This window comes from Phalangium opilio, unplaced genomic scaffold (genome assembly GCF_054372755.1).
Source record: "Phalangium opilio isolate 3A_F unplaced genomic scaffold, DU_Popi_V2 ptg000217l_1, whole genome shotgun sequence".
In the NCBI taxonomy this organism is placed as follows: Eukaryota; Metazoa; Arthropoda; class Arachnida; order Opiliones; family Phalangiidae; genus Phalangium; species Phalangium opilio.
Window position 1 is genome coordinate 10,065,122 of NW_028324218.1, and position 12,365 is coordinate 10,077,486.

At 36.4% G+C, this 12,365-nt stretch overlaps 1 protein-coding gene across 6 annotated transcripts in view; it reads left to right on the forward strand.

Moving 5' to 3' along the window:
* The window catches only part of LOC149616222 (synaptotagmin-12-like), a 45,588-nt gene extending 36,690 nt beyond the window's left edge, over positions 1 to 8,898 (forward strand). For 2 of the 6 annotated variants that reach the window (XM_089856236.1, XM_089856237.1), the window contains 6 exons: positions 824 to 974; positions 1,041 to 1,170; positions 3,043 to 3,255; positions 4,086 to 4,230; positions 4,304 to 4,437; positions 4,770 to 5,377. In XM_089856236.1, coding sequence (XP_089712362.1) covers positions 824 to 974; positions 1,041 to 1,170; positions 3,043 to 3,255; positions 4,086 to 4,230; positions 4,304 to 4,437; positions 4,770 to 4,985 — 989 coding nt within the window. In that variant the 3' untranslated portion in view covers positions 4,986 to 5,377. Of the gene's footprint in view, positions 1 to 823; positions 975 to 1,040; positions 1,171 to 3,042; positions 3,256 to 4,085; positions 4,231 to 4,303; positions 4,438 to 4,769; positions 5,378 to 5,474 lie in introns of those variants that run through there. The other 4 variants (XR_016375759.1, XM_089856239.1, XM_089856238.1 and 1 more) reach the window with 4 other exon arrangements.
* The last annotated feature ends 3,467 nt before the right edge of the window (positions 8,899 to 12,365 follow it).

A 12,365-nucleotide genomic window follows, 5' to 3' on the forward strand; every position in this document is an offset into this window, starting at 1 on the left:
CATTCGCCTTAGTCTTATCGTGTCCTGCTATGTTAAGGTTATTTTCACAGATCTCAAGGGAAATTTGGTTACAAACTTAAAGTACAATAGTATCATGTAAACTAAACTTACATTGTCTGTCAATGTCGTTTAAAAGACTCTTTCATTCCCATTGTCCTACTCTAATCTCAAGTGACTTCGGCGAAAGTCCCTCCAGCATCCAAGTGGCTTAACTTTTACAGTTACATTATGTTAAGGGACATGGATATCAGTTGTTAGGCCACAGATAATTACGCCCTTAGTCTTGAATCTGGAAGCAATTTCAATGTGTCCTTTTTAAGCTAATGCTAAAGAAAAAAAATGTACTTGTAAACATGTTGTCTTAAATTCTGCCAGTGTGATACTAGAAAGGAATTTACTTGAACAAAAGACCATTCACTTAGTTCAGTAATTATTTAAAACTATTTTGGCAACCACTACCCTAGAGGTGAATCCATTTTCAAAGGGAAGCAAACCTTTCCGAATACTGTAGGAGCATTCTTCTGACCTAACTTGATCAAAGCCTATAATAGCCGTGAATAATCCAGTATACCAGCAGTAGAAATACCAAAATGGACTTAGACAAACAAAAACAAAATACAGGTATAAGATTAGTTAAAGCTACCTAAAAGGAGAAGCTTTTGTAGAAAAATCCAATTAGAAGTTTCCTCTTGTTAAGAAAAAGGAGCGTGTGTTTATTTAATTAGGAGAAACTTCGTTGTCAGCTCATTAGCGGATGGTTTAGAAAGTTTAAGTTCTTTCAACTTCACGAAACAGTATCAAACAATTATTTTATTTTGCCTAGCGCTGGACGGAGTGCCCATCAACACTGGCGGTCATCGGTTGCAGAGGGCCATGTCGTGTGACAGTGTTTCTTCCGATACTTCCGTAGTGCTAGAGGCGTTAGAATCGCCGCAACATAGTGGTGAAATAGAAATAGGCTTAGAATATGACAAGTAAGTCAAATGTGTACAAAACCCGTTTGAACAGAAACCAATAATTTTTCTTTCTATCAAATTTAGTGATTCCGAAGATTTAATAGTTATTGTAAATAGAGCACGTGACTTAGTGGGACCAGATCCAAATGTAGTAGTCGATAGCTACGTCAGAGTTTTCTTATTACCAGATAAATCAACAAATCTTCAAACTAGGGTAATACAATAAATATCCAAGGATATATATAGTCATGGATATATAAATAAATACTACGCATTATGGTTTCCCATCTTCTACCTTAAGAAAAATCTTTCCCTCTGAAATCCCCTCAACCTTGCGAGTGAGATAGAAATTCGAATTTTTATTTTTACTGCTCAATGTCGAAGTTTAAAAGTCAGAACTTAGGATTCTAGGGAGAGCTTTAAAACCTTTTCCCATAGAGGATGTATAAGAGGGGAGGCTGGTTCTGGAAAGGGGGGACTGGTAAAAGAAACGAGGCAGATACAGCATGTAGTGGCGCGCAACTTCGACGCGCAAGCCGTTGGTAAAGGTGCTCATCACGTGATCGTTGTCGGAGACGAGGGATATTCAAAATTATAAACAATCTCATGAGGCTGGAGCCAGTGTTGGGCACATTTATTTCGATATATCTTTTTACCTATCAAAATATTTTTGTTTTCGCCCCTATCAATTTTTTACCTATCAAATTATTTTGGATTTCGCACCTATCAATTCTTTACCTATCAAAATATTTTGGATTTCGCACCTATCAATTTTTTACCTATCAAAATATTTTGGATTTTGCACCTATCAATTTTTTACCTATCAAGGATAGGTTTTTACAAGTTCCCGTGATGAAATAGATAACAGACATAAGGAGAAGGAGCTTAGTTACTAACTTACTACCGCGAAATTTCCGATTAATGTTATGTGTAATTTCTTTTGACTGATCACTAGAATAAATAAACCGATTCGCGGAAACAATCCAATGAATCTGCAGGCCAGCTTCGGAGGGAGAAATACCGCGAAAAGGGACAGATTCAAAATAACTGAGGAGTTACAGCCTTTCATTCCTTCGGCATATTGTCCATCGCTTGAAACTTTCGTTCACACCAGGAGGGTGGGACCGTGGAGGGGTGGCGAGAACTAGCAGATTTCGGGTTAGAGCCCTGAGACCTAACCGAGGCTCTTTTTTTTTTTCAGACGCATGCGCGATTTTTTTCTCCGGACCGTCGGCCGCTAAAATTTACTCTCGCGTGAGCCGCATTTTTCTATAGTAACCTTGAGCCGCGACGGCGCGAGTCGTTAGACTTAGAAATTTGAAACTTGGTTTTTTCTCTCTCTAACGTCAGTGATGACGTACTTGCGCACCGCTGATGCGTAGTAGCTACTCGTCGGCCTCGGGTAGATCCAGACCTACCGCTGCTGGATACCGGGAAGAGGGAAGGAAGGAATTCACTAAAATTTTATTAAATATATTAGAATTATCATTTTTGCTTTCAAATATTTTTAATAGGTAGCGATACCTATCAAATTTAAATCAAATTAAATATTCTTAAAAACTAATGAATAAAGTATCAAAAAATTCCTTAGGAATCGGAACTTTCAAACTCAATTTTTCATGCCTATCATTTATAGGTTGATCTATCACTATCAAAATCGGTCAAATGATAGCTAGATTTTTTTCCAACTATCAAATAAAGTATCAGATTCAAAAAAGATATGATAGTGCCCATCACTGGCTGGAGCAAAGAGGCTTGTAGGTATGCGCGAGAATGTACACACTTTTGCCTGAGGTGTAGCTCTACTCATGGATACCGGGGTACGGCACAGTACCGTTTTATGAACGGGGGACTACTACTCCCCTCTTATACATCCTCCTTGCTTTCTCCACGTGACCAAACTACTTCCTACTCACTTTATAGCCGCATCACATCCCCTGGTGTCTTAATATTTGGTAGGGAACATTTGGGCAAAAGTTAGGAATTCAAAATACGTAGTAATTACACATATCCATGGTTCAACCTTGCTGGACTTTTGACTAAAATATAAAAACGGGAAATTACATAATTTTTAATGTTATTTCAGCTACAAAAGAAGACAAATGATCCAGTTTTCAAAGAAAGATTCCTGTTTGGCGTCGATAGGAGAGAGTTAGTTAATCGTTCCGTTCTTTGTTACGTCTATACGTCGGACAAATATACACATACGGTTGTAGGCGAAGCCGAAGTTAAACTAGGCGATATCGATATGAGTGGTGGGTCGTTCATGGCATGGTTTCCCATTGTGGATTCTAACCAGGTATGTTGACATTTGCGTTATTTACAAGCAACTTCACTAATTATGCAAGCTGTATTTCTACCGCGCAGTGTTTTCTACAATTCTATCTCTCCTTTTGATTCAATAATTTTTTAGTAATGTTTTATAAAACGTTTCTGCAATTATATTAGCAAGCAAAACGAGGTTTACAAATCAATGCAGGATATTTAGTTAATCTTGTAGACAGGTTTCTGCTGACCTTATAAAGCATAGCGCGGATCCAGTGGATCCCCTACATGGGGACTTTCCTCCTAAACTCCGGGTTTGGCTTGGCAAAGGCTAGTGGGCGGGATTAATACATGCACGTATAAATGCCGCCCACAAATGCTTCTAGCTTTGCCAAGCCTAAACTGGAGTTCGTAAGGAAAGCCAACTTGTAGGGGATCCACTGGATCCGCGCTATGCTTTAAGTCAAATAAAGTGGCTAAAATAGTCTATTACAAGTAATAGATAGATAGATAGCTGGCGACGTTGAGTGTAAAACTAATCATTACTTAGCTCTTAAATTTTGCTTTAAACAAGAAAAAATATAATCGGCACGTTGAATCTTTATCCCACGCCCGTTTCTACTGTTTGAGGATGAACCTTTGAAATGTTATTTCCTGTAGGCCTATTTGATCTAACACTCTCTAAGACAAAGATTGTCTAAAAATTTCTTAATTTTTTACCAATAAGTACACTTCTTTGACCTTCAATTTCAAAGCTCTCTCACTTTACAATGCAGCTACGTTCAGCACAAAAATATTTCCACTTTTAGAACACCCTCCCTTATTTTATAAAGTATCCTTTCAAAATGTGAAAACAAATATTAGGAAAGTCGCCTTTGGATTTTCCAGCGAATCACAGACTTGGGTGACGTCATGTTCTCTCTGAGTTACCTTCCAACTGCCGAGAGACTTACCTGCGTCGTAGTCAAAGCCAGGAACCTCAAATGGTCCGACAGTAGAGAAGTTGGAGGTAAATGTTGTGAGATACTGCAGACTTGAACGAATATTATTTCGGTAATGTTGATATTTTTTGATTTTTAAAGATTCGTTCGTGAAAGTGTACCTCCTTCAAAATGGGAAAAAGATCAGCAAGAAGAAGACATCAATGAAAAAGAGAGAAAACAACCCGATATTTAATGAGGCCATGATTTTCTCGGTTCCTTCTCATGCCTTACAAGTAAGTTAATAACACTGGTTTGAGCCCATCTGCGAAATTGTTCAACAGCACACTGATAAAGTGGATGTTGATGTTCTTGACAAAAAAATGGAGACAGTTGCGTTTAACAGAATGGCTTGCTTGTAACGTGTTTTCTTATCTGCGTTTTGTTTCCATCAGTTGCTTGGTTTGTGCTGCATTTAAACGTGTCGCAATTATCCGCTTCTCGTGTGTCGATATTAATTTATCCACGCTGGTTCTATTGTTTTCTCAGAAGACATTTCAGTTCATTTCTTATATCCGATTTGTTTAGTGTTTTTATTTTCTGATTTAATTTGTTCCTTGATTGCCAGAAATATTTTTTCTTCGACGGCCATAATAAATTTGATTGTTGGAGTGGCCGAATTAATTTGTTCTTCAACTGCCAGGATAAATTTAATTTTTGGACTGACGGAATTAATTTGATTTTTGGACTGAAGGAATTAATTTTGTTTTTGAACTGGCCAAATCAATTTTATTTTTGGACTGACCGAATTAATTTGATTTTTGGACTGACCGAATTAATTTGATTTTTGGACTGAAGGAATTAATTTTGTTTTTGAACTGGCCAAATCAATTTTATTTTTGGACTGACCGAATTAATTTGATTTTTGGACTGACCGAATTAATTTGATTTTTGGACTGACCGAATTAATTTGATTTTTGGACTGACCGAATTAATTTGATTTTTGGACTGACGGAATTAATTTTGTTTTTAAACTGGCCGAATTAATTTGCTATTCATCTGGTCGAGCTAACTTTATTTTTGATCTGACCGAATTAAATTGATTTTTGGGCTGGCCTAATTAATTTTCTATTCAATTACGCGAAATAACTTGGTATTCAACTGCCCTAATTGGTTTGTTATTCAATTGCCCGAGTTCATTTGCTTTTCGATTAACCGAATTAATTTGCTCTTCAACTGCCTGAATTAATTTGATCTTCATCTGTTCGTATTAATTTGTTTTCGACCGCCGACTGAGCTTCGTGTACGATAACATTAAAATTTATCGCTTAAGAATGTTCAAGTACGACTTACCGTGGCTGAGCATTTGCCGGATAGTAAAACACCAGCAATAGGACACGTCTTCGTTGGACCACATTGTTCCGGCAAATCCTTATCTCATTGGAACCAAATGATGACCTCATTGAGAAAACCCATCGCAATGTGGCATCCATTGAGGAAATAGGAATTAAAAACAAAACCAAAAACATGCTTCCATAATACAACTTTACTTCTTACCAAAAAAAAAAGGAAAACAAAACTAAAAAAAGGTCACTATATGAAGTTCGTCAATTAACAAAAGTTATAACGCTGTAATTTAATTTTTATATAAAGGATTTTAATCATAAATGATAATAAGCAAATTACAAAGAAATAATACAATAATCCATCTTTATTATAACTGATGAGAGTTTAAAAGCTGTAGAGAGTTTAAAAGGCTTTAGGATCAGGCAGCGAAAGGTTTAGAACATTTACAAATCAACGTTTTTAAAGTAAAAAAATATTGTTGTTTTTATCCTAAACGGGAACGAATTATATACTCTTGGTATTACGCGCTATAAAATTTAGATATGTCCAACATAACTGCAACTTTTGAATTGTAATAGTTTTAGGAAAATCTCAAATAATCGACGAGGTCTAGACGAAGAAGTTCTAACATAATTCCACCATTTGGAATTCAACACCATGTGTTTAACTTACGTCGTTTTTCATCGGCATTTTTCATGTAGCGGAAATAAAAGACTATGTTGCATCAAGAAGCGATATCTAGTTTTCTAGGGAAAAGTTATAAGATGCGTAAGTATTCGTACGCCATAGTTCCATCCCCTTTCAAAATACAAGGGGGGACGTAAAAGGAGGCCGGGCTATTTCGCCTCTCCTCAGTCGTCAGTAATTTTCGTCATTCGCGTCAAGAACCAATTAGATGCTGGTTGTAATTTAGCGGCGGGGATTAACTCCGGACCTTTGTTTGGACTGGAGACAAAGCTGGAAATGTGGCGAAATTGAAATTTCTCCTTAGTAAACTAGATATCGCTTTTTTAGTTGCGTCTAGATTCCCCTTGTGGTAGGTTGCCAGCAGCCAATGGATACTCAAGAAATACCACAATTGCAATTTTATTTAATACGTTAATTTATTTATTTATTAAAACACATTCGAAACTAATGGTACCGCTATTTGATACGCTAATACCACAGTAAATAATTCTCTCGTAAGCCCATCATTCCAAATATTAGTTTAATCGCAATAATTAAAAAAAAAAAATCATATTGTCTTTCTTTTATTGTAAAAGGGTAAATATTTTACAATTTCAAGATACCATATGGTTCGAATATAAATTTTTCCTCGTTATTAATTACGATTCATTCAACTAAAACCTATGCATAAGTTATTTTTAACTTGCAATCTCAGCACCTTTCCATCGTACACCATATTTATCATTACTATATCATGCATTGTTACAAGAGCAGTAGTATATACACGTGGTTATATCGTTAAAATCCAGATCCGATTTGATAAGTCAAGGAATTCAAGGGTCTAATATATCAGACACGCCATTTATTATTGCTAAGTTTAGCCCGGGGTGTAGATTTTTACTCCATAGTTTTGATACTCCTGATTGTAGTCTAACAGATGCAAGCACTTGCAATTACAGTTAAGCATCGCCAACCATTTGCTTAAACGATTAAGTGAAACTAATCTGAGTTTTAAATTAGGCCATCCGATTCATAAACGGGAGAATTCTGTTTATACAACGTTTCGGACATAATTAAAAATTTCAGCAAAATTGTTATTACCAGAGTTTATTTCTGACTAAATTATTACCCATATTTCTTCCTACTCATTATAAACAATTTCACCTTGCTCAGGCTAAAAACTATACCGATAGCACCCTACATAATATAATAGTATTTAAATTTACTAACTGGGGTTCAAATATCGTACATAGTTATGCTTTTTAGGGATACAATTATCGTTTGTGTTGAACCCTTTTTCCAATTATTACCCTACATATCTTCGCAAAATGCAAAAGAGAAAGATACGAGTGGTTGGTTACATTTCCATATCTTAAATGCTCAGAATAAATCGGTATAACCATAAGCATAAAATATTCTCCATGTATGTCTCGAAAAGATTTGGTACAAGCACGCTTTAGTTTTGAAAAAGTATAAAAGCGTCTACTGTCAGCGTAATCTTGTAAAGGGGCGTCTACTGTAGGCGTGTTTCTCGTATAGGGGCGTGTACTGTAGGCGTATTTCTTGTAGAAGGGCGTCTACTCTCGGCTATTTCTGTTAGCGTATTTTTTGTCGAGTGGTCTAGACTCTTGGCAAATCTTGTAGAGAGGTGTGTACTGTAGGCGCATTCTTGTAGAGGGGCGCCTACTGTAGGCGTATTTCTTGTAGAGGGGCGTCTACTGTAGGCGTATTTCTTGTAGAGGGGCGTCTACTGTAGGCGTATTTCTTGAGGAGAGGCGTCTACTGTAGGCGTATTTCCGCGACAGAGGCGTCTACTGTAGGCGTATTTCTGCGAGAGGGGCGTTTACTTTAGGTGTATTTCTTGAGGAGAGCGTTTACTTTAAGCGTATTTCTTGAGGAGAGGCGTCTACTGTAGGCGTATTTCTTGAGGAGAGGCGTCTACTGTAGGCGTATTTCTTGAGGAGAGGCGTCTACTGTAGGCGTATTTCTTGAGGAGAGGCGTCTACTGTAGGCGTATTTCTTGTAAGGGGCGTCTACTGTAGGTGTATTTCTTTTAGAGGGGCGTCTACTGTAGGCGTGTTTCTTGTAAAGGGTCGTCAACTGTAGGCGTATTTCTTGTAGAGAGGTGTCCCCTGGTGAAATAGAAACCACCTCCAATTCAAATATCCATCTCTGTTAGTAGAGAATAGAGCCATGGCCTACTATGATTTTTTCCGTAGTCGAGTCGGCCGTAGGGTAAGGTTTTGAGACCACCAGAGGCACTAGGGGACGCTCATGCACTAGAAATTCACCGCCAGAAGGCGCAACTCTACTCTTTCATGAAGGATGCGTACTTAAAACAAATATCAATTCGATCCATACATTGGAGAGTATTATAGGTCGATGTTTTAAACTATCTCACTTTGTTCACGATGTATTATGAAACATTAATGTTACGTTTCCTTCTGACTAACATACTTTTTTCAGTTTTCTGATTATAATATCTTGAATACTGCTATACGTATAAACGAAAGCCCATTACCTGAATTCATATCTAAATAATATCATATGTATACTGTATTTTTGTATATATATCGTGTTGCCAAAACAATGTTTACTTGTGTTTACGTCAAAACCAAACATTCTTAAAATGAAAGTAAATGACAGTAATTTTATGTAAAACCCGTAATTTTTCGACTAAGTTTTGATTTTATGAATTTTTAATCCCTAATTATGTAATATATGTTTCAGGGCATCAAATAAAAATATGGAAATAGTTGTTAAAAGAGTGAAGTCGTTATTTGCATGCTTTGTCCCTCCCTCTATGATGGCAATACCTCTGATGATGGTAATAGCGAAATCATGCATTTGCTTTGAGGCTTTATTGGTTGCTTTTGCGATTGCTGGAATTAAAGAACCGAAATTAGAATTCAATTTGGATGTTTTAGGCTTAGTGTGGAAAAAATATTTTGGGGTATGTTTTGTTAATAATTAGGAGCTATTTTACCAATCTTGCTGTCATACTGTATCAATATGAGATTAATTTACTTTATTATATTTTAGTATTTTCAAGGGTACAGCTTTTACAGATTAAGCGTAATCGCTTTAATACAGTCAAAGGTACAGCAAAAACACCAATAAAGCTAAGTTAATATCACTTCATGATCAGATTACATTTCTAATTGTAGCTCAAGTAGAGTAATGAAAAAAAAAAGCGGTAACAATTACAAAAAATGTTAAAACATACATAACTTTGAACTTCACGCTTATGTAATTCTCGACACTATCGATCGTCAAACGTGAGTGCTAACTATATACTGAAATCTAGTGGCCTAACTACGTCAATTCCACCTTCCCACGTGAGACTCATGTTTGTGTTTTATTGAAATTTCCAGGTTTGCCCTTTATTTTTCTACGATTTTCCTTGACCTTTTTCAAAATTAACCGTATAATATATCTCTTTTAAAATATCAATTCAGACCTGATACTAAAAGTACGGAAATCGATACACATTGCATTTAAATATGATTTAACATATCACTTTGAATACTGAGAAACTTTACATTGAAACATGATAGTTTTAAAATTAATGTCGAAGTATTACGAAAAAAATTAGATGGCGCCCTAAACAAGGACGATTCAAACTAAACCTATTGGATCAAAGATAGGATCATAAATTTTTGATTTGAGAGAATTGCAAGAATTGAAAGTAATCGGGCGTCATATATGATAAACAATGTTTTTGAATATTTGTATACATGTTGTATTGGAGCCTAAAGTTTACTGCACATTAGCGCGTATGCGTTTGAAATATTGCGCCAAAGCTTGCGTTACTTCCATGGCGACACTATCACGAGGGAATATGCAACGCTTCAAAACAGGCTTATGTATAGTAAGCTTAAGTCAATTAGCACATTTTAGATTATCACGTAATACAATAACGTTACCTACCAAAATGCTTTCCATCATTTGAAAGTAGGATCTATGGTAACATGATGATTCTTAAGTGATATATCCATAAACTCCTGGAGGAAGTGATTAGCTACCCTATTGGTGGTCCTACTTAACCAATCATGGCCAATCGCAAAGTATTATTCCTGTCATTAATATCTTCAGTAAACATATTACTCAAACCCTAAGTGCATTCCTTTTAAAAATCAGTCCTCGTTCATTAAAACCCATTAACTATTACGTAACACTGATAAAATAATCCCTTTCAATTTAAATATTGAGGTACGGTTTCATGAAACTATTAACACTTTCATTCAGAAAAGAAAAAAAATTAATGAAAAATCTATTTTCAAACTCTTTTGAAATTTTTTCTTTAGATAATTTTCGCTATTTCTCTGAAACTCATTTGGGAAATTAATTTAGGGGAGCCATTATTTGAGCATTTCTTTCAAAACTCAGTTTCTGACACCTAAAAAAATGGGACAGGTTGGTTAAGCCTGAAATACAAGTTCCTGTGTTCTGGTAATACAGTATTTTCACCTTCTTTCAGAACATTCGTTTTATGAAGAGAAACTCGTTGCTTTTTTCCCTTAATATTATTTAAGAAACTGAAAGTCAATGACAATTAAACTTAAGTGGCATCCGTAAACCGCTTTTAACCCGAATGGCAAAATGTGAGAACATTTTCATCTTGAAATCGTCTAAAGACGAAACAACCTGTATTAAAACATTAAACAAAGGAAGGACGATCCGTGAGTAATTTAGGTGCTTAGATGCTACCCGAAGAGCAATGTATAGACAGGGATAGATTTAATTTTAGAAGCAGGAATGGAGAACGGTTAGTATTGACTTCAGTCCGACTCATAGCCCAGTATAGAGCCCCTCCCTCCAACACACACGATAAGTTTAAATTATCTTATTGGCTCACTTAAACTACGTTTTGATGACATTGCTGACGGGGACGGCGTAAAAGACGTAATTCTTTTTTACCTCTCGCTATGACCCGCCTCTTCTTTCATACCCCCCCGTCCCGTGGAAGGGGGTCAATGACTTTTACGCACGCCCACATTACCCTGTTCTCCATTCCTACTTCTAAAATTAAATCTATCCCTGGTACAACTTTCAGATCACACAAAATTAAAAAGTTTATTTAAAAATATAAATTTATTCGAAATAACCCTTTTTGACATTTTAATATTCAAATAAATTTTCACAGTTTTTACGAAATCAAGTAAATTTCTTTATTAATTATCGACGAAACCCATTCCTACTTCTAAAATTAAATCTATCCCTGGTATAGATAAATAAGAAAGTCATTGGAAATTCTAACCTCTATCATATTTAAATTTCTTGTCCTCAAGACGTGGGGTGGCGTAGCGGTTAGCGCTTTCGCCTCGCAGCAAGAGGATCCCGGGTTCGATCCCGGACTGTGGCACCGGGTGAAAATCTGGGAACAAATCCTTCTGCGTAGAGTTTGCAAGTTCTCTCCCCACTTGTTAAAAGGAGTTTTCCTCCGCGGTCCAACCCGGTTTATCCTTTCCATCAAAACTTGCTGAGGTTAACGGTAATAGTTAGTATAGGGCGCTGTCGGTTAGCTGTGGCATAGGGGCTAGCCACCACCCCTCTATGCATTGTAAAGGGACCCACCTGTAAATAAGTCGCGAGTTGACTTAGTGTGGACATCCCTTCCTAGACCAAGCTTAGATTATTATTATTATTATTATTATTATTATTATTAAGACCATTCATTTCAAAATTTCCGTTAGTTAAAATGTCTCATGAAGTTTCAACTGACTTCAGTACATCTGCTTATGAGTTCCAAACTGAATAGTTCAAGAGAATTTAAGGATGGGCCTTAATTTGTGAAGGAAAGAAAAGTGATTTGGTAGGTAGGTGGGTTTGGCTTACTCCAAAAAAGAATAAGTTTCGATCTTTTGATAATAAAATGGTTCAGAAGGGAAAACTCAGCAACCCTCGTGCTCATTGTTCTCCCTCATCATTTGATTTCCCTTGGGACCTACCAGGCGCAACACATGGAATTGCGTTTCATATATACACTCCACTCTTTTGGTGGCGAATGAACAGCTCAGACTGACTTAAAACACTCTTTTTTTCCAAGTCATTTCTTTGTTATCAACTTTATCGAAATCTTTGTGTGATACAGATACAGCGTTGTAATCTTAGAATGGGCATTCATTCCTTGTCGAACTTCATATTGTACATCGGTAATTTATTCTTTTCCAATAATGCACGAGGAATAGTCCTCGACTCCCAATTTTCC